General features: G+C 45.7%; 1 protein-coding gene across 1 annotated transcript; it reads right to left on the reverse strand.

The window, feature by feature from the left end:
* Nucleotides 1-4,637: 4,637 nt before the first annotated feature.
* Nucleotides 4,638-16,721, reverse strand: LOC122548530 (inositol-trisphosphate 3-kinase B-like). Its single transcript, XM_043687297.1, has 2 exons — nucleotides 14,796-16,721; nucleotides 4,638-5,239 (listed from the first exon to the last, which is right to left on the reverse strand). Exons 1-2 carry the CDS (start codon nucleotides 15,666-15,668, stop codon nucleotides 5,219-5,221), a joined length of 894 nt encoding a protein of 297 aa, XP_043543232.1. The 5' UTR covers nucleotides 15,669-16,721; the 3' UTR covers nucleotides 4,638-5,218.
* Between the last annotated feature and the right edge of the window lie 8,576 nt (nucleotides 16,722-25,297).

Genomic DNA, 25,297 nt, shown 5'->3' on the forward strand with positions numbered 1-25,297 from the left:
CAGTACTGTACCCATTATGCAAATTTGAATAAGCCAAGGTAACCAGACTATTGGAAATAATATCATGGATGCTGCCTGACCTGCTGTGCTTTTCCTTATAAATCTCTATAAGGTCACGCCTCAGCCTCCAACGCTCCAGGGAAAACAGCCCCAAGCCTTTCAGCCCCTCCCTGTAGCTCAGATCCTCCAACCCTGGCAACATCCTTGTCAATCTTTTCTGAAACCTTTCAAGTTTCACAACATCTTCTCCCTAGGACCTTACCATTAAGTGTATAAGTCCTGCTAAGATTTGCTTTCCCAAATTGCAGCACCTCGCATTTATCTGAATTAAACTCCATCTGTCACACCTCAGCCCATTGGCCCATCTGGTCAAGATCCCATTGTACTCTGAGGTAACCCTCTTCGCTGTCCACTACACCTCCAATTTTGGTGTCATCTGCAAACTTACTAACTATATCTCTTAAGGTCACATCCACTACTCACTTTCCTAAGGCTAATTAATAGGGGGAGGCTGTGGTCTATTGGTAGTTTCACTGGGTTAGTAATTCCAGTGTCTTTGGCAATGTTCTGGGGCATGGGTGTGGAGAAATTTTAACTTGATGAAAATTTAGAATTAAAAGCTACTCTAATGAAAACCTGTTCATGACGATGCTGTTCATTGTTCTAAATACCCATCTGTCTTGTTCATGTCCTTTAAGGAGGGAAAACAGCTGCTCGTGATCGATGTGGCCTCTGTATATTCACAAATGCCTTTCTAATGCCTCAGTTGAACCTACCTCCACTGCATGCATTCCATACCCTCACAATTTACTGGGTGGACAATTTTTCCTCACATTTCCCTTGCTTTGATTGTACATTTCAAATTTATGTCTTTTCATTCTTGATCCTTTCTACAAGTGGAAATTGCTTCTTCCTATCTACTCCATCCAGATCTCTCGTGATTTTAAAAGCCTCTATCAAATCTCTGCTCAGCCAATTTCTCTCCAGGGAGAACAAGCCCAACTTCTTCAATCTACCCTCATTGCTGAAGCTTCTCATTCCTGGAACAGGAGTGTCAATCACTCCTATATTCTCTCCAATGCATTCAGATCTTTTCTATAATGTTGCACCCAATACACAACACTTCAGCTGAGGTCCAACAAATTTCATGTACAATTTCAACATCAACTCTTTGCTCCTGTACTCTATATCCCCTTTAATAAAGCTGAGGGCTTTATTTACTGCTAGCTACCTGTCTTGCCAATGATTTGCACACATATACACACAGCTCCCTCTGCTCCTGCAACTCTTTGAGAATTGTAGCCTTATTTTGTGTTACCTTTCAATGTTTTCCCAAGAATCATCTCACAATTCTCTGCGTTGCCATTCTCATCTGCCATTCTATCAATTTGTCAATGTCCTTCTAGAGTTCCACACTCTCCTCCTCACAGTTTGCAAATCTTCTAAGTTTCATGTTATCCTCAAAATATAAAATGTAGTTGACTCTGAAAGGGCCCTAGCAAGCCACTCAATTCAAGGGCAATAAATGCTGGCTCAGCCAGTGGCGTCCACATCACATGACCTTGTATGTATCAACTTAAAGTTTGCTGGGTTAGCCAAAATGAAGTTAAATGAACTTAAATAAGAATGAAACGAGAAGGACAAAGCATGGTGTTGACTTCATGGTTAGGAAGAGGACATGGTTTTGAAAGTGTTTATGTTTAGGCTGAAGGAATGTGCACGTTTGTTTACATCAAGACTTGAGACTCAACAGTAACAGACTGATCTGTCACAGTAACTCTGGAAATGCTGAAATTTGATTTAAAACAGAAACACTGAATTCGGTGCGATAATGTGGACTATGTATCAGCTGCACGTGTGACTGTCTTAGAATTATTCTGTGTAAATGTCATACGGTTGATTGGTTGACAAAAGAGCAAGTCTTAATGAGTTAATTGATCAAACCAACGTGAAAGACATGACACGTTTGTGATGTTTCCCAGTTGTCAAACTGATCATTGTGTAACGTGGGATATTATTTACTACGGCGGGAAGATTGAAAAGCTAAGGTTTACTTCAATGGAGAAAGACTGCAGAATTCTGAGGTGCAGAGAGACCTCAATGTTCTAGTGGCTGTGCTGCACAAAGTTAGCATACAGGTACGCACATAGTCAAGCAAGGCAATGGGATGCCTTTCTTTATTACAGGAGGAATTGATCATAAAAATCGGGATGTTACACCTCAGTTATCCAGGGCATTGGTGAGGCCACACCTCGAATACTGTGCATAACTTTATTTAAGAAAGAATTTAAATGATTGGAGAAGATTCAGAGGAAGTTGAATAGATTGATCTCAGGAGTTAGTAGGCTGTCTTATGAGGGGAGGTCGGACAGTCTGGGTTTATTTTCACTGGAGTTCAAAAGAATGAGGGATAATTTGATTGAAGTTTATAAGATCCTGAATGCTCTTGACAAAGTGGAGGTGGAAAGGATGTTTCCTGTTATGGGACAGTCCAGAACCAGGGGGATCAGTTTTAAAATTACGGCTCATCCTTTCAAGTCAGAGACGATAGGACACTTTTCGCTCCCAAAGGGTTTTATGACTTTGGAACACACTGTCTCAGAACACAATGGAGGCGAGTTCATTAAATATGTTTTACTCAGAGGTGGATAGATGCTTGTCAGAAAGGAGAATGAGGGGGTATCAGGGATAGATGGAGAATGCAAGCAGATCAGGCATGAAGGGCCAAATGGCCTACTCAGCTCCTATTTTGCATAAACTAGAATGAGAAAGGGAACGATCAGGAATGGAGAGAGAGAAAATGTTGAGCAATAGAGGTAGAAAATGATTAGGAATGGAGAGAAAAATGATCAGAGATGGAGAGAGAGGGTAAGGTCAAAAATTGGGAGAGAGAGAAAGATCAGGAACGGACGAAGAGAATGATTAGTAATTGAGAGAGAGGGATGATGAAGATGTGGGAACATTGGCGAGTAAAAGTGAATATGATGGGTGTTGCGTAAGAAAACACTAAATGATGAGTCACTAGGATTCCCGTCTAATCACTGAGTGTTTTATAACTTCCAATTATTACCGTTTCAGTTGTGAACCACACCTTTGCCCAATTATTGATGTCTTCAGTCTGTCCAAGATCTCTCTCTTTACTGGCTGACCCAAGCTGGAGCAGCTAGGTGATGTGAAGTACGAGGTGGTGAAGGGCTGAACCATCCCTTGGTGAGCTCATCACTGCCAGCTTCTTGGCTAAAGAATCCAGCCACGCTTCCCACAGGCAGTACTCCTTCACCAACTAACACCGGGGACAGGGCACGGTACAGACAGAGCAATATTTGGTCATTCCAGAACAACTAGGAAGGCATGAGACAGCCCATTGACCACATGCTCCCCACTCACCAGCTGCAACATTGGCTCCCAACACCCACTCGCCTCATTAGGTGCAAAAACATGACCCTCCCAAATATGCTACAAGGTTAAAGCTGAGACTCATGAGTGGCAGTGTGGGAAACGGACGGTAAGATTCAGAATCAGGCAGTGGGAGTGAACCAGAGGGAATGTGAATTAGTGGGATGGGATTGGGAATTGGTAGGAATGGGATTGGGAATTGGTAGGAGTGGGATTGAGAATTGGTAGGAGTGGGAATGGGAATTGTAGGTTTGGGATTGAGAATTGGTACAAGTGGGATAAGGAATTGGTAGAAGTGGGGATGGGAATTGGTGGGAGTGGGAATGGGAATTGGTGGTGATAGGAAGTCATTGCCAGGAATCTCTGTGGCAAATGGCCTAAGCACTCAGGGACAAGATGACTTTGTGAGGAATGCAGCAAGAGTTCCTGATCCCACCTGTATGTTAGCCTCTCCCACCCCTTCCTTATTCCAGCACCATTGAAACTAGCCTTGATTCCCAGCTCAGGCCAAACTAGAAGGCACAGGTTTCAGGTGAGAGGGAAAAGATTTAAAAGGGACCTAAGGGGCAATTTTTTCATGCAAAGAGCGATACATGTATGGAGTGAACTGCCAGAGGAAGTGCTGGAGGATGGGACAATTACAACATTTATGAGGCATCATAAATAGGAAGGGTTTAGAGGGATTCCTGAAGAAGGGCTTATGCCCGAAACATCGATTCTCCTGTTCCCTGGATGGTGCCTGACCTGCTGCGCTTTTCCAGCAACACATTTTCAGCTCTGATCTCCAGCATCTGCAGACCTCACTTTCTCCTTAGAGGGAAATGGGCCAAGTGCTGGCAAATGGAACTAGATTAATTGAGGATATCTGGTCAGCATGGACGAGTTGGACCAAAGGGTCTGTTTCTGTGCTCTGCAACTTTGACTCGATGACTCTATAACAAGTGGGTCAAGCCCCAGTGTTAACACAGGCTAATCTGTCCATTCAACAAGAATGCTCCTGTTTCATGTGGGAGAGGAAAGGACCTGTTAATCACTCATTCCATTTTTAACCAAACCTAATGCTTGGTTTTCACTAAACGAGAGACAAGGGCAAATTCGAATCACAACTAAATGTTTCTGCAGAATCATTTTAAATTCACCTTCTTTCTGTAGAAGGCAAAACAGCCTGAACTGATCAGCATGATCAAGGGCCTTAGGTTCCTTGTAGTTGTGACCCTGTTATGGTGAGTATCTCCTCTGCATGCCCACAGTACTTTGTCAATCCTTTGAGTTCAAGCTCTGAAACCCTCCATTATTCTAGTTTGTTGTCTTCTGCAAGTAGTTGTAATATCCTTTATCTACTGTGGCAAACAGACATTATGCAAAGAGCAGCATCATTACCTCATTATTTTAGTTCAATATTGACCTTTTAATACACCTCAACAGTTAATTTGCTTTACTCTTCTGAGTTAGTGTTGTTACAACAGCTACAATTTATCATCAGGTCAGGTCCTTTCATTTTCCATCCACAGTTTATTCTTTCCAGAACCACAATATCAAGGGGCTTACTGTTATCTAAGTACACCGCACCCACATGCCTTTCCCCTATCTACCTCCTTGCTTACAGTTTTAGTAAATAGCAATAAATTAAATTGGCAAGACTTCCCCATCAATAACCCACCCTGGCTATCATTTATGATTTTATTTGCATCCAAACTCTCCACTATCTTATTTTTAATAAGGGTTTTGTGGCTATACAAACAATGAGAATCAATAAAATGAACAGACGTGCATTCATATGACACCGAACACAACCTTCGGGCACCCCAAAGCTCTTTACAGCCTATGCTTGATTGTAGTTGTACTGTCGAGAAAAGGGAAAATCAATGTGGGTATTTAACTGTTAAAAATAACAGGAGCAGGAGATCATTGACCCTTGACCCTGTCTGTCACCAAGTCTGAATGTATCTGATTTTCAACGTCTACCTCACTTTCCTGCCTCATCCCATTCTGCTCAGATTTCTTTACCATCCAAAAAATCTTTCAACATTTGCCTGGAAAGGGCTCAAACGTGGAGTGTCCACCCGAGGGTAGAGAATTTTAAAGGTTCATAAATCTGTGGATGTTAACCATGGTTTAGTTAAGTGCATCTCCACCCTTTATGGGCAGCACGGTGACTCAGTGGTTAGCACTGCTGCCTCACCGCGCCACAGATCTGGATTCGATTCCAGCCTTGGGTGACAGTATGTGTGGAGATTGCATATTCTCCCTGTGTCTGTGTGGGTTTTCTCCGGGTGCTCTGGTTTCCTCCCACATACCAAAGGTGTGCAGGTTAGCTGGATAGGCCATGCTAAATTGCCCATAGTGTCCAATGATGTGCAGACCAGGCGTGTAAGCCATGCAGGGTTACAGGAATGGGGGAGGTGGGATGCTCTTCGGAGGGCTGTTTTGGCTCGATGGGCTGAACAGCCTGCTTCCACACTTTAGGGATTCTATGATTCGTTTGAGTCCAAAGATGCTGGGTTCAAATCCACCTCTGGGAACAGAACGGACTGAGCCAGGCTCTGGCAGAGCTGATTGTCCTTCCTGTTGAGTCCTGAACTTCTCTCAGATAGAGACGTTTTTGAAGATGTGTAGGTGTGTCATCCCTGATACCCAGGCCAATACTCATCCCTCAACCAACGCTGAATGGGCTGAATGGCCTCCTGCATAGAATTGTATTGCTGCTTGGAGGAGCCTTGCGTTTCTTGCATTACAGGAGTGACTACAAGACTTCAATGACTGTAAGCTACTTTGATGACCCGAGTGATTGCAGAAGGACAGGACTTGCCTTATGAAGGAACTGCTCCTCATCCCAGCTCCAAATGGCTGCCCCACTTATCTTCAGCTTAGTGTTTAGCTCTCAACTCTCCAGCCAGGGCAAACTTTTCCTCAATATCTAATCTGTTAAGCTCCCTAAAATTTTATGTTCTGTTTTCTGTTTTGATGAGATCATCTCTTGTTCTTCCAAACTCCCAGCAATACAGACCTAATCTATTCAATCTCTCTTCATAAAACAATTTCTTCATCCCAGGAATCAGTCTTGTGAACTTTTGTAGCACTTCCTTAAGACACAGCCACATTCTTCCACAGATAAGGAGATCAGCAACTTCCCTCCTAATTCCAGAGAGGTCTCACCAAACCCGACATCATTCTGGTCAGACGTTGTTTTCTTCTCATTCTCAGGATGTCTTAACAAAAAACGGTACAGCAAAAGGCAAAGTGATCACAGTCGAGATCAGAGTTGTGCTGGAAAAGCACAGCAGGTCAAGCAGCATCCCTGAGGAGCAGGAAAAATTAACGTTTCGGGCAAAAGCCCTTCATTAGGAATGAATGATGAAGGGCTTTTGCCCGAAATGTCGATTTTCGCTGCTCCTCGGATGCTGCCTGACCTGCTGTGCTTTTCCAGCACCACTCTGACTTAGACTTCTGACCTAGACTCTGGTTTCCAGCATCTGCAGTCCTCACTTTTGCAAAGTGATCACAGGCAGATAATCAATTTCAGGGGTGCACAGTTGAATCTCTCACCACACGGTGTACAGGAGGGCAGTGAAGACTCATAAAGATGTTAGCCCCTCTCCCAATTGTATAGATAAGCATGGACAACATCGGTTGTAGCTAGTCATGCAAATTATTATCAAACTGGAGTAATTATAGTCCAAGATAAAAAGAAAACAAATCTTAAACTGTGGGTTGTCACTGTAGCTGCTTTATGGGGCTGGTTCACCACAGTTCACTCTGACATATCAATTGTTTATTGTCTTGGCACATTTGAAAAATTGCTCAAAAATAAATAATTTTCCAACCAAAAGGCCCTGAGCTTCAACACAAAAATAGCCAACTAGATGCAACAGAGAAGGAGAGAGATAAACAGGGCCTGTGTCAGGGCCAGCACTGACATATCGCATGGAACATCAAGCTAGCTGGCTGTTATCAGAGAGTATCATGTCAAATCTTTCCACAATGGGACAGCAACTCCCAGCCTGACACAACATGGGAGGGCCAGCCCCATTACAACAGGGACTCCTTACACTGTGTAAAACAAGGTGTACACTTTTCACACTTACGCACATGATATATTGCACACACAAACGCTCACACGCACATAAAAAAACCTTCATATGCAGACACTTGAATATACACACACACGAACACACACACAGAAAGACAGAAACACTCACACAAGCTCATGCACACAAAGATGGTGAAAGTAAGTGTTTTAGACACCAGCCTGTCCTGCTTTACAACACCGTGTGGTGTACTCGAAAGGTTTTACAGGAGGGGAAAGGAGTGGAGGAGACAATGCAGAGAACAGGCCCAGCCAACGCACTGGCTGCAATGAGTTACTAACAGAGATAATAATCTCCTCTCACAATCTCACTGCAGCATACTGTTTTTTCCACTCTCTCTCTCTTTGATTCTTTACTTTTTTATCGCTTTCTTTCTTATGCTCTTCCTCTTCCTCCCTCTCTTTGTCTTTAACATTTTCTCCCCTTTTCTGTTTCTCTTCATCCTGCCTTCCTCTCTTCTGACCTTTTATTGCCTCATTTTTCCTTACCTTTCCTGTCAATTCATTTTTCTTTCTCTTACCCTATTTTTCTTTCTTTGTCTCTTTTCCTTTATTGCCAGCTTCCTTCCTTTAGTTTTCTCTCTCTCTCTCTGTATCTCTGCCAGGCCAACTCTCACTATCTCTGTCCAGGATCTCTCTCTCTCTCTCTCTCTCTCCCTTCTCTCTTCCTTTAGGCTTCTCTCTCTCTCTCTCCTCTTCCAGATTCCCTCTCTCTCTCTCTCTCTTTAGACTCCCACTCTCACACTGTCCCTCTCCAATTCCCATGCCCTCTTCTATCTCTGGAGCTGATCCCTGTTTGGTGACTAGTAGTTAATCCCGATTGTCCCTGAACTGGAGAAGGTGTGAAAACAATCCGGAAGACCCCACTCTTGACCACTGCCCAGTCACCCTGGGTTCGCATTGTAGGTTATCCTGAACTGTGATGCCTCTGCTGAGACAAAAACACAAAGGAATGTCCACTGGGACCAAATGCTATTGAGGGAGTGGGGGTGGGGGTGGTGTGGGGGAGGGGAATAGGAAGGGAAAGCACTTTGCAAACTTTCTTCAAATGGTCTGGTCTCCTCCCCCTGGGTTAATGAGAGTGCACTGAGGGGTTATGAATCCAATTTCCTCACACCCTGAGCCCAGGATTACCTCATTCTGCTTCCCCCAAACAATAATATCGTCAGCACTCTCTGCTTAAAACAAGCCTTCCACCGAAATAGATACAACAGAAATGACAGCAAGATATGACAAACAATTCCATTGCTTTGAGTCGATTTTATAGTAGTGTGTAAATAAATATATATATAGAAGAATTATAGTCCTGCCTACATCACACAGGAGAGCTAGAAGCTGCCAAGACTTTGAATGTCTCTCTGAAACAATCAGATTGAGACTCTGGGTTTAATTCCTTTGTGTCGACTGGCAGTTATTCTGTGGTGTGGAAGCAGAGTATGCCCAGGAATCTGGGGAGTGCTGGGGGGGGGGGGGGGGAGGGGGGGGACAAGGGAAACCCCATTTCTCCCCGCCCTACCCTTATTCCACTTTCCAAATGTTTATCCAATTCCCCTTCAATTGAATTTGTTTTTTCCTCTTTTGCCAAATCTGTGTTCTCTGGTTACCAACACTCATACTACTGGAAACACTTTCTCATTACTTAATTACTTCCCGTAGCAGTTTATGATTTGGAACACCCCTCTTAAATATCCTTGGAGCCTCAGAGACTGAGGGGTGAATCATTATAGAATCATGACGGGCATGGATGGGGTGAACAGCCCAGGTCTTTTTCCCTCGGGTTGGGGAGTCCAAAACTAGAGGGCATAAGGTGAGAAGGAAAAGATATAAAAGGGGTATAAGTGGAAATCTTTTCACAGAGTGGTGCGTGTATGGAATGAGCTGCCAGAGGAAGTGATGGAGGCTGGTACAGTTACAACATTTAAAAGGCATCAGGATAGGTAAATGGATAGGAAGGGTTTAAAGGGATACAGACTAAATGCTAATAAATAGGACTAGATTTATTTAGGATACCTGGTCAACATGGATGAGTTAGGGCAAAGGGTTTGTTAGTGTACAGTACAAGTCTATGACTCTATAATCTTCTCTGCCCTAAGGTACAGATATACTGTGTTTGTGATTTCATGTCATTGCACCGTCTGTAACAAATCCAGCCCAGAGCATGGTTACTGTCAGTGATCTCCAAACCTACATGCAGTGCAATGATGTTCTCCTGCATCAGTACCGCTGGTATTCCCCCACAGATCAATCCTTGGTCCTTCCCATTCCTCATCTCCAAATTACCTTTCTGTGACAGCAGCATCAACTGACACAGTGTTAGTCTTTACAAACAGGCTGATCGCACCCATGAATTACCTCAATGGTACCTGTCTCAATCCCTCTACCATTAGTACATTGTCAACTGCTCATCGACTTTACCTTATAGCTTAACCAGACTGTTTGTAAATTTGGTAACACGTTGAAAGACACACACTACCATGTCGAGTGTAGTGGTATATCAGAAGATTTATAAACCAGACGACTCAGAAAAAAGTAAACCAGCAAGAAATATAAAAACAGATTGTAAAAGCTTCTTTGTGAATGTGAGATGGAGCTAAAGTGAGTGTTGGCCCCTTTGCAGATGAGATGGTGGGATTAACAAAGGAAAGCAAGGAAATGGCAGGGAACTTGAACAAGTATTTTGTATCTGTCTTTACAGCAGAAGATCCTAAGAATGTTAGAAAAAATGTACTAGAAAGACTAGAAAGACTGACAAGTCCCCTGGCCCTGATAGCTTGAATCCTAGGCTTGTAAAAGAAATGTCAGCCAAGATAGTGGGTGCATTGGTTGTAAATCATGCTTGATTCTGGAAAGATCCCTGTGTACTGGAAATCCATAAATAAAGCACCTCAATTCAAGAAAGGGGAATTCAGAAAGCAGAAAATTATAGGTCAGCTGGTCTAACATCTGTTGTTGGGAAAGGGCTAAAATCCATTATTAAATAGGTAGTCAAGGTCAGGATTCACAAACACCAGGTTATAGTCCAACAGGTTTATTTGGAATCACAAGCTTTCTGAGCGCTGATCCTTCATCAAGTGACCTGGTGTCATGTGACTTGTCCACCAGCACCTCAATATCATAAATAGGTAGTATCAGAGCATTTAGATGTGAACACTGCTGGGAGAGCCAACATTTGTTGTCCATTCATAACAGGCTAATTGAGAGGGCATTTTAGAGTCAGCCATTTTGCTATGGATCTGGAATCAAATGTAGTGAAGGACAGTCCATTTCCTTCCCCATAGAACAGTAATGAACCTGGAAGGTTTTCACAACCATCAATAATAGTTTTATGGTCACCGTTACTAGTTTTGGGCTCTTTTTCAAAAAATAATTAATTAAATTTAAATTTCATAGCTACCCTGGTGGAATCTGAACCAATATCCTCAGAGCCTTGATCAGTCCAGCCGCATTACTGTGACACCACCATCCACCTCTGTATATATCAGCGGATAGTCAGGCAAAATCAACATGGCTTTGTGAAAGGGAAATATTTCTAGACAAATTTATTAGATTTTTGAGGTTATGATAAACATATTGATAAAGCAACATTGGTAAATGTAAGTGTATTTGGATTTCCAGAAAGCATTTGATAAGGAGTCATATAAAAGTTCTTGAACAAGTTAAGAGTTTGTGGGATTGGGACAATTTACTAATGTGAATAAAGGATTGACCAACAAGTAGGAATCAGAGAGTCAGCATAAATGCATTATTTTCAGGCTAGCAAACTATGTTTGGGATCAGTGTTGGGACCTCAATCTTTTTATAAGATGCAGTTCTGGTCTCCTTCGTATCAGAAAGATGATGTGAAACTTGAAAGGGTTCAGAAAAGATTTACAAAGATGTTGCCAGGGTTGGAGGACTTGAGCTATAGAGAGAGGCTGAACAGGCTGGGGCTGTTTTCCCTGGGGCATCAGAGGTTGAGGGGTGAACTTATAGAGGTTTACAAAATTATGAGGGGCACGGATAGGGGAAATAGACAAAGTCTTTTCCCTGGGGTCAGGGAGTCCAGAACTAAGGGGCATAGGTTTAGGGTGAGAGGGGAAAGATATCAAAGAGACCTAAGGGGCAACCTTTTCACACAGAGGGTGGTACGAGTATGGAATGAGCTGCCAGAGGATGTGGTGGAGGCTGGTACAATTGCAACATTTAAGAGGCATTTGGATGGGTATATGAATAGGAATTTGGAGGGATATGGGCCAGGTGCTGGCAGGTGGGACTAGATTGGGTTGGGATATCTGGTCGGCATGGACGGGATGGACCAAAGGGTCTGTTTCCATGCTGTACATCTCTGTGACTCTATGACTCTATCTACTTATGGCCTGATTGACAAATTGTATTGTAACCAAACTTGAAGATGATACAAACATAGACAGGAAAGCAGGTGTTGAGGAGGGTGCAGAGAAACTACAAAGGGATGTCGATAGTTTGAGTGGTCAAAAACTTGGAGTACAATGCGGGAAAACATGTTGTTGTCCACTTTGGTAGGAAGAATAGAATCCTGTTTGAATAGAGAAGAATGCTAAGTACAAACAGGTCTAGGAGTCATTGTAAACAAATCTCAAACATTTCACCTGCAGATACAACAAATAATTGGGATGACAAGTTAATGTTGTTTTTATTGCAAGGTAGATGGAGTATAATGTTAGGGAAGACCTGTTACATCAGGACAGGTAAGACCACAGCTGGTGAACTGTGTATAGCACTGGTTCCCTGATTTAAGGAGACATTAGAAGCAGCTCACAGAAAGTTCATTTTGCTGATACCTGGGGTGAAGGTGTTAACTTATGAGAAAAGGTTGGTCTTTTACCCATTGGAGTTGAGATGTTGAGAGCTGATCTTGCTGAAAGCTACAAGATTCTGAGAAGGCTTGTCAGGGTAGATGCAGAGAGGACTTTTCCTCTTGTGATGAATCGAGAACTAGGAAGAATTATTTAAAAATAAGGGGTCTCTTGTTTAAGACAGAGCTAGGGGGAATTTCTTCCTTGGGAGGTTTATCAATTGTCTACCTCAGACAGCAGTGGAGGCTGGGTCATTGAATATATTCAAGCCTGAGGCAAAAGTGAGGAGAGCAGATGCTGGAGATTAGAGTCAAGATTAGAGTGGTGCTGCAAAAGCACAGCAAGTCAGGCAGCATCCTGATTTTCCTGCTCCTTGGATGCTGCTTAACCTGCTGTGCTTTTCCAGCACCACTCTCATATTCAAGCCTGAGTCAGACAAAAGGGAGTTCGGAAGAAAGTGAAACCACAATCACAGCCAGAGCATAGAACATAGAACATTACAGCGCAGTACAGGCCATTCAGCCCTCGATGTTGCGCCCGGCCTATCATACCAATCTGAAGCCCATCTAACCTACACTGTTCCATGTACGTCCATATACCTGTCCAATGACAACTTAAATGTACTTAAAGTTGCCGAATCTACTACTGTTGCAGGCAAAGCATTCCATACCCTTACTACTCTCTGAGTAAGTCCTATATCTATTACCCCTCAATTTAAAGCTATGTCCCCTTGTGCTCACTGTCACCATACTTGGAAAAAGGCTCTCCCTGTCCACCCTATCTAACCCTCTGATTATCTTATATAAAGATCATGAACTAAGTGAATGGTGGCACAGGCTCGATGGGCCTGCTCCTCTTTTTGCAATCTTATTTGACGCCAAGATCCATTTCTGACGATACATCCACACTATCATAACGACTGAGTATTTCCACCTCTGTAACAATTGTAGTCTCAGCTCCTCCTTTGAGTTTATGTTAGCTCTAGCCTTGACAATTACAATACACTGTAGGACTTGGTGGTCACTTGGTCTACTGGATGAGGCCTTTCATTTCAGTGGGAATCCAGACACTATCAGGAGGTGCACTGCTGTGATCTAGGAGTTCTGCTGTGATCGCTTTAGGCTCTTGCGGTGTAGTGGTTCAAGACAAAATGTTTGAACAGCTTATCGAAATAACTATTCCTACATCGATCTGTTGTCCATTAGAAATGTTCCTCTCTATTTAATGAGGCCATATTTATCCTTGCTAGTCCTTTTCTTTTCACATATCAATAAAAGCTTTTATATTCTGACTTTATGTACCTCATTAGCTTACATTCATATTCTCTTTATCTAATCCTAATCCGTTCCTTGGTTGTTCTTAATTGCTTCCAATCCTCAGGCCTAGCACTATTCTAGCTTTCTTATAAGTCACTTCCTTTTGATCGATTGGAATCTAAAGAAAAACATACACACACACATACACACAGACATACACACACGGCACACACAGACACACACACTGACACACACAGCCACACATGCACACACAGACACACCCACACACAGAGACACACACAAACACACACACCCATACAGCTGGTTTCCCACATTCTAACCTCTGTAAACTTCAGGTCACCAAGAATCCTGCCTCACTTTTCTTTTGCTAGCTCTGTATTGCTATGACCCAGCACTCCCTGCCTGCTCAGTGATCCACCAGTTCAGAAATGCTCCAATATTTAAATTATCATCTTCGCATTCAAATGCCTACCCAGACTTACCCTTACCCCTCCCTATTTTTGTAATCTAGCCCCTGTCTTACAATCCTCCAAGAACTCTCTAATTCTGGTCTTTTGTGCGTTCTCAATATTCGCTGTTCCACCAGTGGTGGCCTGGCCCATAAACTGAGGAATTTCTTCCCTGTACCTCTCATCTCTCAACCACCTTTTCCTCTTTTAACACATTAGAACGTAGAAAAGTACAGCGCAGAAGAGGCCCTTCGGCCCACGATGTTGTGCCGAGGGTTAATCCTAATGTGAAATAAAATAACTGAACCTACGCGCCCCTCCACTCACTGCTATCCATGTACATGTCCAGCAGTCGCTTAAACGTCCCGAATGACTCTGCTTCCACCACCACCGCTGGCAATGCATTCTATGCATTCACAACTCTCTGCGTAACGAACCTTCCTCTGACGTCTCCTCTATACCTTTCCCCTAATATCTTAAAACTATGACGCCTCATACCAGTCAATTCTGCCCTGGGGAAAAGTCTCTGGCAATTGACTCTATTAAACCATTCTTTAGACATTCTTTAAACCCTACCTGTTTGAGCAAACTCTTTGGTCATTGGACCTGATATCCAGAATGTAGTCTGACATCTGCATGTAGCATTTCTCTGAAGCACCGTGATGCTATGTTACAACGCTAGGTCAATGCAAGTGTTGTTGCTGCCTCCCTCCCTCCCTCCCTTGTTAATGGAGAGTGATCAGGAGAGTGAGAAGTGCGTGCTTGTACTCACCACCCTGGGTTTGGGCTGATGCTCCAGGGTCTGGAGAAAGGCTGAGCTGACATCCCCTCCTTTGTCCGGGTCACTCGAGATGTCTTCCTCCGACTCGTCCCAGGAGGAGGAGAAGCCAGCAGAGGAGGCTGACGAGGAGGAGAGTTTGCGGGTGAAAACCCGGGGCCCATTGGGATTCCCGTCATCGTTGGCCTCCCTGCTGTCGTCATGCCCGTGCTCTGTCACAATGACGTGGGGGATCTCCACCAGGCCGGACTGGGTGGCAGGAGGTGGTAACGGATGACAGGAGAGAGGACAGGCCGGAGACGGAGTCCTGAGGCTGTTCAGCCTATCTCCAGGGTGTTGGTCCTCATTAGGGCAGTGCCGGGTTAACTGGCTGCCTTCCTCCTGGCCTGAAATGGTGCTTCTCTTCAACGTGCTGCCTGGTATTGCCAGCAGTGCTGTATCCCTGCTCTGCTCCGACTGGTTGCCTCTGGTGACCCCCGTGACTGCTGAGATCTCCTCATCCGTTCGGGAACACTGCCACTTTCTGGCCAGGCTCCTGCCCCTAAGCGGCTCCTGCTGATCTCCAGACGTTTCAGAGATTCCGCACTCCTGTTTGCCCTGTGGAAAGGGGCTGAGGGGGGAGCTGGACATTCCCTCCAGAGGAAGGGCTGGCCCTGGGGATCGGCTGCGCACTCGCAGGTCCTCACTGGACCGAGCCGGCGAGAGCCCACGCCCGCCATTCACCCCAGGGCTCGGTGCCAGGCGCACATGGCAACGCGAGACGTGTCTCTCAGGCACCTTCAGCGCCAGCCTGGGAGTTCGATGGGGACAGTCTGTCTTGACGTCGTTGCTCATTCTGCCCAGGCTGATCAAGGTGCAAGCAGCCATAGCATCAGCAGCTGGCAGTGCGGGAGGCCGGGCAAGCACCCTGGGTATTGGGGGGCATTGACATCCAGCCTCAAACTCACTGGTGCCCACCTCCCCTCCCCTGCCAGGAACTGGCTGTCCCACCTCGCCAAGGTTAAGAAATCTATCTGGGCATTGCCAATGAATCCACTGGTGGGTAGCTATTCAGAACATGACCCCTCTCTCAGATCTGGGCGAGTGAGTGGGAGGTGGGCACGGAGATTCAGGAGGCAGGGTGAACTGAGAGTCCCTGAGCGCTGGTGGTGGCAATGTCAATGTGTCCCGTTAAGTGCCCTCTCCAGTTCCCTACAATGCACTGCAGAGTCTCTGCAAATCCAAATGGCACCTGGGCAGATTCCGAATGCCCAGTGCTTGAAGAACCATCCTCTTCTGAGACCCTCTTTGCCCCTCCTTGCCTCACAGTTAAACCGGTGCCAGTCTGCGGGGTGAAACCACTCTTGATGAAGCCAGTGCCTTGTGTGGATGTGGGAGGGAGAGAAGCTGGCCTTAAACTCTCCAGTAACCCCAGAACAACACACACACACAAACACCTCAGGGGCTGCACACTTGGTCACATTCAGGATCCAGGAGGAATCTTTGCAGTTCCCAGTCCGGAATCCAACACTCAGAGTAGCATGGGGACCCTCCTAATGCGGTCCCAGCCCACTGCCTTTTTCAGCCACGGGAAAAACTCTTGCAGTAACACAAGTCCATACGGGGCAGCAATTAAAAGCACACTCACAGCAAACCGCACGACTTGACTTCACAGAGAGACGGGGGGGGGCTGGATTGCAGGAGCCACCCCCTCCAGACACTTGCCGCTTTCCTCAAGTTGAAATGAAATTGTTAATAGCCTGTTGAGTTGAGCTCCAAGGCTGGGAGGCTGCAGCCCACTCTGCTCTCAGCAGGGAGTGTGTGTTGACCTCGGCTGAGCTGTGATATTTTCCGATCTCTCTCTCTCTCTTTGCAGCGACTGGTTGGTTCACAGCCCAGTGTGTGTCTGTCTGTGACTGCTCTCCGGGCAGGAAGGAAGTGAGTGACTGTCGGTTCTGAAGAGTGTATGTGAGCAAGGCAGCTTGTTTTGACACACACAGATACACACAGACATAAAGACACCCACCCACACACTCACACACAGAGACACTCAGATATAAAGACACACACACAGTGAGACACCCACACACTCACACACAGAGACACTCAGATATAGAGACACCCACACACACACAGACACTCAGACATAAAGACACACACACACACACACAGTGAGACACCCACACACACACAGACACTCAGACATAAAGACACACACACAGTGAGACACACACACACACACAGACACTCCGATATAAAGACACACACACAGTGAGACACCCACACTCCACACACTCACACAGTGAGACACCCACACCCCCGCCACACACAGACACAGACACTCACATTCTCACAAACAAACACGGAGACAGAGACACTGAGACAAACACACACAAGCACAGCCACACACAGGGCTCCGAATGGGGACTCTAACAAACAAAACTTGAGAAAGTTCACCACTAACAACAGACTTGCTCATGAGCCATTAGAAAGTGCACACACCGCAATGTCATAATTTTACAGTAACTCCGAGACTGAATGTGAAATGGTTTTGTGGGGGGTGGGGAGGGAGGAGGTTACAGTTTATTTTACTTTCTATTCTCTCTTTCTTTGGGCAGATTATTTATTTGCTGACACACAGACATGTGTGGGAGTAGATAGGCAGGCTGGCCCTGCCACAGGATCAGGAAAACCTGTTAGCGATTCATTCCGAACACACGGCTAGACCTGGAGCGTGGGTCACAACTCTGCTGGCCGCCTGGCTATCGGGCCTTTGGCTCAGCAGGCTCAGCTCAAAGCCAGCACTTACTGGCCAGGACCTGATGGAGAACACTAACCCCACCACCTGTTCCCCCTCATCTGCTTCCCCTAGCCCCTCACCCCTTGGTTATGGACAACAGCCTTTAGACCCACATCCCCATGAACAAATGGATCCAGGCAACTGTTCACATCTACCTCAGAGAGGTGACTATGCATCTGAAATACAGAACATTCAACAGGGCAGCGCTCCTGCAGCACTGCGCTGGACTGACCACCTCATAGAGTCATAGAGATATACAGCACGGAAACAGACCCTTTGGTCCAACCCGTCCATGCTGACCAGATATATGTTGCAATTGTACCAGCCTCCACCATATCCTCTGGCAGCTCATTCCATACTCGTACCACCCTCTGTGTGAAAATGTTGCCCCTTAGGTCCCTTTAATATCTTTTCCCTCTCACCCTAAACCTATGCCCTCTAGTTCTGGACTCACCCACCCCAGGGAAATTATCTTGTCTATATACCCTACACATGCCCCTCATGATTTTATAAACCTCTATGAGGTCACCCCTCAGCCTCTGACACTCCAGGGAAAACAGCTCCAGCCTACTTAGCATCTCACCGTAGCTCAAATCTTCTAACCATTTAAAGTTTCACAACATTCTTCCAATAGGAAGGAGACCAGAATTGCACACAATATTCCAACAGTGGCCTAACCAATGTCCTGTACAGCCGCAACATGACCTCCCAACTCCCGTATTCAATGCTCTGACCAATAAAGGGAAGCATACCAAAGACCACCTTCACTATCCTACCTACCTGCGACTCCACTTTCAAGGAGCTATGAACCTGCACTCCAAGGTCTCTTTGTTCAGCAACACTCCCTATGACCTTATCATTAAGTGTATAAGTCCTGCTAAGATTTGCTTTCCCAAAATGCAGCACCTCGCATTTATCTAAATTAAAATCTGCCACTTCTCAGCCCATTGGCCCATCTGATCAAGATCCCATTGTAATCTGAGGTAACCTTCTTCACTGTCCACTACACCTCCAATTTTGGTGTCATCTGCAAACTTCCTAACTGTACCTCCTATTATCACATCCAAATCATTTATATAAATGACGAAAATCTGTGGACCCAGCACCGATCCTTGTGGCACTCCACTGGTCACAGGTCTCCAGTCTGAAAAACAACCCTCCACCACCACCCTCTGTCTTCTACCTTTGAGCCAGTTCTGTATCCAAATGGCTAGTTCTCCCTGTATTCTATGAGATCTAACCTTGCTAATCAGTCTCCCACGGGGAACCTTGTCGAATGCCTTACTTAAGTCCATAGAGATCACATCTACCACTCTGCCCTCATCAATCCTCTTTGTTACTTCTTCAAAAAACTCAATCAAGTTTGGGAGACATAATTTTCCACGCACAAAGCCATGTTGACTATCCCTAATCAATCCTTGCCTTTCCAAATACATGTACATCCTGTCCCTCAGGCTTCCCTCCAACAACTTGCCCACCACCGACATCAGGCTCACTGGTCTATAGTTCCTGGCTTGTCCTTACCACCCTTCTTAAACAGTGGCACCAAGCTAGCCAACCTCCAGTCTTCTGGCACTTCACCTGTGACTATCGATGATACAAATATCTCAGCAAGGGGCCCAGCAATCACTTATCTAGCTTCCCACAGAGCTCGCGGGTACACCTGATCAGGTCCTGGGGATTTATCCACCTTTATGCGTTCCAAGCCATCCAGTACTTCCTTATCTGTAATATGGTCATTTTGCAAGATGTCACCATCTATTTCCCCACAGTCTATATCTTCCATGTCCTTCTCCACAGTCTGCAAAATACTCATTTAGTATCTCCCCCATCTCCTGAGGCTCTACACAAAGGCCGCCTTGCTGATCTTTGAGGGGCCCTATTCTCTCCCTCGTTACCCTTTTATCCTTAAAGTATTTGTAAAAAATCCTTTGGATTCTCCTTAACTCTATTTGCCAAAGCTATCTCATGCCCTCTTTTTTTCCACTCCTGATTTCCCTGTTAAGTATACTCCTACTGCCTTTATACTTTTCTAAGGGCTCACTTGATCTATCCTGTCGATATCTGACATATGCTTCCTTCTTTTTCTTAACCAAACCCTCAATTTCTTTAGTCATCCAGCATTCTCTATACCTACCAGCCTTTCCTTTCACTCTAATAGGAATATACTGTCCCTGGACTTTCGTTATCTCATTTCTGAAGGCTTCCCATTTTCCAGCCATCCCTTTACCTGTGAACATCTGCCCCCAATCAGCTTTTGAAAGTTCTTGCCTAATGCCGTTCAAATTAGCCTTCCTCCAATTAAGAACTTCAACTGTTAGATCTGGTCTATCCCACCTCTATCGAATCTCCTCTCAACATTCCCCTTCGAGGAAAACACTCCCAACTTCCCCAATCTTTCTATGCAATTGAAGATCCCCTTCGCTGGAATGATTCTCGTCAATCTTCATTGCAGCCTCTCACACATTGTTCACACATCCTTCCTGAAATGTGTTACCAGAACTGAATGCAATATTCCACTATGGGCAGTGTGTTATATTGGGGTTAACCAGAACGGTTTCCATTCATATCCTATCCCTTCTGTAAAATTCCGGGATCCTCCCATCTTCCATTACTCGGGCGCATTTACCCCCAGCTTTCTAATTCCTTCACCTCCAGTTGAACTGCCCTCATTGTTTTATATTGTCCCTTATATGCCTCTGCCTTGAACCACATCTGCCACTTGACTGCCCATTCCACCAACCTGCCTGGGTCAATGCTCAACCTTGCGGGCCCCAGGTGAAATATACTACCACCCAACTCACCGTGACAAGGATTCAGGAATAAGCACTTAAAAAGTACAACAGTCCTTTTAGAAAATCTACTTGTGGCATGCGGGCATCACTCGTTCAGCCAGCACTTCACACCCATCCCTAGTTGTCCTTGAGAAGGTGATAGTGAGCTGCCTACTTGAACCCCTGCAGTCCATGTGCTATGTGTTGATCCACAGTGCCCTTAAGGTGGGAATTCCAGGATTTTGACCCAGGAACAGTGATATATTTCCAACTCAGGATGGTGAGTGGCTTGGAGGTGGTGGCATTCCTGTGTACCTGCTGCCCTTGTCCTTCTAGATTGAAGTGGTCGTGGGTTTGGAAGGTGCTGACTGAGGACCTTTGGTGAATTTCCACAGGGCATCTTGTAGATAGTACACACTGCTGCTGCTGAGCGTCGGTGATGGAGGGAGTGGATGTTTGAGGATGTGATGCTGCTTTGTCAAGATGGTTTTAAGTTTCTTGAGTGTTGTTGGAGCAGCACCCATCCAGGCTAGTGGATGTAATCCATCGCACTCCTGACTTGTGTCTTGGCTTTGGGGAGTCAGGAGGTGAGTTACTTACTGCAGTATTCTTAACCTCTGAACTCCTCTTGTAGCCACTGTATTTATATGGTGGTTCCAGTCCAGTTCTGGTCAATGGTAATGCCCCTCAGATGTTGACAGCAGTGGGGGGAAGAATTCATGGAGTAACTATGAGATTGTCTCTTATTGGAGTTGGTTAATGCCTGGCATTTGTGTGGTGCAAATGTTACTTGCCGCCTGTCAGCCCAAGTCTGGATATTGCATTTGAACATGGACTGCTTCAGCATCTAAGGAGCTGGGAGTGGTGCTGAACATTGTGTAAATATCAGCGAACACCCCCCACGTCCGACCTTATGATGGAGAGAAAGTAATTGATGAAGCAGCTGAAGATGGTTGGGCCTAGGACACTACCCTGAGGAACTCCTGCAGAGATACCCTGGAGCTGAGCTGACTGACCTCCAACAACAGCAACCACCTTCCTATGTGCCAGATATGACATCAACTAGTGGAGTTTTCACCCTGATTCCCGTAGCCTCCGGTTTTGTTATGATAACATGTTACTTTATTGAAGAATGACAGATGAAAATGATTGACACTGCTTGTGGAAATCTGAAGAGTGAGTCAGCCCAGACAGCTCTTGCACACCTCCTAGTGGTTACACCAAGGTAGCATTGAGAGAGATCTGTCAAGTTTGTCCCTTCCAAATGATCTTGCAGATTAGCTTGTGGCCAGGCAAGATAGAGGGAGTGAGGAGAGTGGGGATGCAGATGGAGCAGAGAGAAAAGAGTTTAAACTGGAAAAGGGAATACATGCTTCCAAGTGAAAGGGCCTTATTTCCACCTATTGTGGTGTGTTCTCAGGGAGAAGATCCAACTTTCATCTCTGGCCTATCCCTTTTCACTGCAGTTATGAAATAACTCCACAGAGACAGGTATCCCGTCACCAAGTTACTCTTTATTTACACATGCATAGACCTTGACATTAACCCAGCTAGTTCAGAGAATGAGCAGCACCCCAACAATCCTGTTTAAATCTGACAGCCTGGGCTCCCTGATTGGACCAAACAAACTAACAGCCCCAATCAGGGAACTCATATTCTATGCGATCCACTTGGCTGACTACATCCCTTCCCCTCTGGGTCTGGGGGGTGTAGGCCTATTCTTTTTCCTGTAGCTCCTCCTGGGCTGTTTTCACACCAGGTCCAGTCCCTCCAACTCTGCCTCGGATATGGGCAGCGTGTACTGGACTGTAACACACCTCTTGCGCCTGGAGCGTCTCAGAAGAAATGAATTCTCTTCTTCAGGCAGTAAAGGTGTCGAGGCTGCAACATCCACCATGTCCATCTCAGAGTCAGAGAGTTCTTCAACATGGAGGGAGAGAACCCATGGGTTCTGACAGTCTTCCCAGCTGTTCGAGGGGACGGGTATGTTTTGCTTCTGCCCGGTTTGTGAGTTTGCAGCTTTCTTGTGGTCCATGTGCTTGTTCAGGACCTCCTCTCCTGTCTGAAGTTTGTATGTCATGGGACCTGACCTTGTGTTTACCATGTCTTTTACCCATGCAGGGCCATTCTTCTGGATTCAGAACCAAACCTCGCCTCCTCAAGGAGACTGTCTGTCTTGATAAAAGGAGTCTTGTGACCGGCATTAGCAATCCTGATGCTATTCCAGCCTCCCACCGCCAGGTCTGGGAAGATCAGATTTAGAGATAGTGCCCATCCAAGGGCCCAAAGAATCATTCCAAGTCCGGCAGAGATTTACCTGCATCTCCAAATCATTCCTCCAACCTGATTGACTGTATCCGCTGCTCCCGATTTGGTGTCCTCTACATCGGAGAGACCGAGTACAATCTCATGGACCAGTTCAGGGAATGTTTATGGTCCACACGCTCCAACCAACCCCACCTCCTGGTTGCCAGCCATTTTAACACCCTCTCCCACTACCCCAACATGTCCGTCCTGGGCCTCCTCCACCATCAAAGTAAAGCCACACGCAAACTGGAGGAAGAGCACCTCATCTTCCACTTGGGGCCTCAACATAGAAGTCACCAGCTTCCAAATTTCTCCACCCCCCCCCCCACCTCATCCCAGGTCCAGCCCTCCCTCTCCACTCCATCCCCTTGATCTGACCCAACCTGTCCATCTTCCTTCTTACCTATCCATTCCACCCATCCCACTGACCAATCCCATTCACCTCCTAACTTCATCCACCTATCACCATCCCACCTACCTTTCCCACAGCCCCCTTCCCCCACCCTCTATTTATTTCTGAGTCCCCTTCCCCCTCCCCGTTTCTGATGAAGGGTCCTGTCGATTCTCCTGCTCTTCTGATGCTGCTTAACCTGCTGTGCTTTTTCCAACTCCACATTTTATCCACCCTAAGATCTGATTTAACCTAATGTGGAGCCTTCTCCTCATTAGCAATTCTGCTCAAGCTATCGCTGTGGTTGCATGAGGGGTGATCTAACAATCAAATAGCAACCAGGACAGTTCGGTTTCTAGTGAAGCTGTAAATTTCTTTAAGTCTGCCTTCAAAGTTTGGACTGCTCTTTCTGCCAGACGACTGGATGATGGATGATATGCAGCTGTCCTTGTATGTCAAATGCCATTTCACTTTAGGAAATACCCAAATTCCCTGTTGTCTGTGACCAACACTTCTGGGAGCCACCTGAATTGCAAAAGAAGCTCACAGTTTTTCTATTGTCAAACTCGAATGAACTCTGTGCACATCCAACCACTTTGAGTGGGATCCACAAAGGCTAGGGACATTGAGCCTATAAAAGGGCCAGCATAATTGAGTCCAGTGTTGACCCAGCCACTCCCATGATTGTGGAGGTGCTGCTGGTGGTAATTGTTGTCCTTGTTGCCACTCTGGGCAACATTGCAGCTATGTCTGCATCCAATCCTGGCCACCGGGCATAACATCTCACCAACATCTTCACTTTGGACACCCCTGGATGGCTTTGGTGGTGTTCAGCCAGTATCTGGTGATGACCTTTGCTCGGGACAATCACTCTTGCTCCCCATAATAAAATACTGTCCTCTACAGCGATGGGGTCTCATTGAGGAGAAAGTGAGGACTGCAGATGCTGAAAATGTGTTGCTGGAAAAGCGCAGCAGGTCAGGCAGCATCCAAGGAACAGGAGAATCGACGTTTCGGGCATAAGCCCTTCTTCAGGCGTTTCCTGAAGAAGGTTCCTTGGATGCTGCCTGACCTGCTGCGCTTTTCCTGCAACACATTTTCAGCTGGGGTCTCATTGAGTCCAGAAAGATTTCTGCCTTGAGTTGAAAAGGCCTTCTGCTCCCCCCATCTTGGCCAGCTATTTTGGTTTTGTCAGGACCAGAGCTTTTTGCATTCACAGTCTGATATTAACAAAAAACAAAAAATGAACAAAGAACAATACAGCATAGGAACATCCTCTTCGCCTCTCCAAGCTTTGCGCTGACATATTTGGCCTTTCCATACTAAAACTCTCTTCACCGACTGGATCTGTAACCCTCTATTCCCCTCCTATTCACGTGTTCGTCCGGGTGTTTCTTGAATGCTGCTATTGTGTCTGCTCCTGCCACTTCCTCTGGCAGCGTGTTCCAGGTGCTCACCACCCTTTGTGAGAAAAGCGTGCCTTGCGCATCTCTTTTAAACTTCCCCACCACCCGAATCTGTGTCCCCCAGGAATTGACCCCTCTACCCTGGGAAAAAGCCTCATACTTTCCGCTCTATCCATGCCATTCACGGTCTTATAAACTTCCATCAGGTCGCCCCTCAACCCAATCTATTCAACCTTTCTTCACAGCTGAAATCCCCCATACCAGGCAACATCCTGGTAAATCTTATCTGTACCCTCTCCAAAGCATCCACATCCTTCTGGTGGTGTGGTGACTGGAACTGTACACAATATTCCAAGTGTGGCTTAATGAAAGTTCTATAAAGCTGCAGCATAACTTGTCTATCCTTATACTCAATGTCCCTTCCAATGAAGGGAAGTATGCCATTGGCCTTTTTTACAACCTTATCTACCTGCGCTACCATCTTCAGCGATCTGTGGACCTACGCACCCAGATCCCTCTGCATCTCAGTACGCCCAAGGATTCTGCCATCTACTGTTTAATTTCCATCTGTACTTGACCTTCTAAAATGCATCACCTCACATTTATCCGGATTAAACTTCATCTGCCTATGCCTCCAACTGATCTTTATTCTATTGTACCCTTTGACATTCCTCTTCACTATTTGCAGCTCCACCAACCTTTGTATCATCTGGAAACTTACTAATTAGACCAGCCATGTTTTCCTCCAAATTATTTATGTAGATTATGAGCAGAGGCCCCTGCACTGATCTCTGTGGAACACCCAGTACTCACAACCCTCCATTCTGAAAAGCATCCTA

This window comes from Chiloscyllium plagiosum, chromosome 3, assembly GCF_004010195.1.
Source record: "Chiloscyllium plagiosum isolate BGI_BamShark_2017 chromosome 3, ASM401019v2, whole genome shotgun sequence".
Classification (NCBI taxonomy): Eukaryota; Metazoa; Chordata; class Chondrichthyes; order Orectolobiformes; family Hemiscylliidae; genus Chiloscyllium; species Chiloscyllium plagiosum.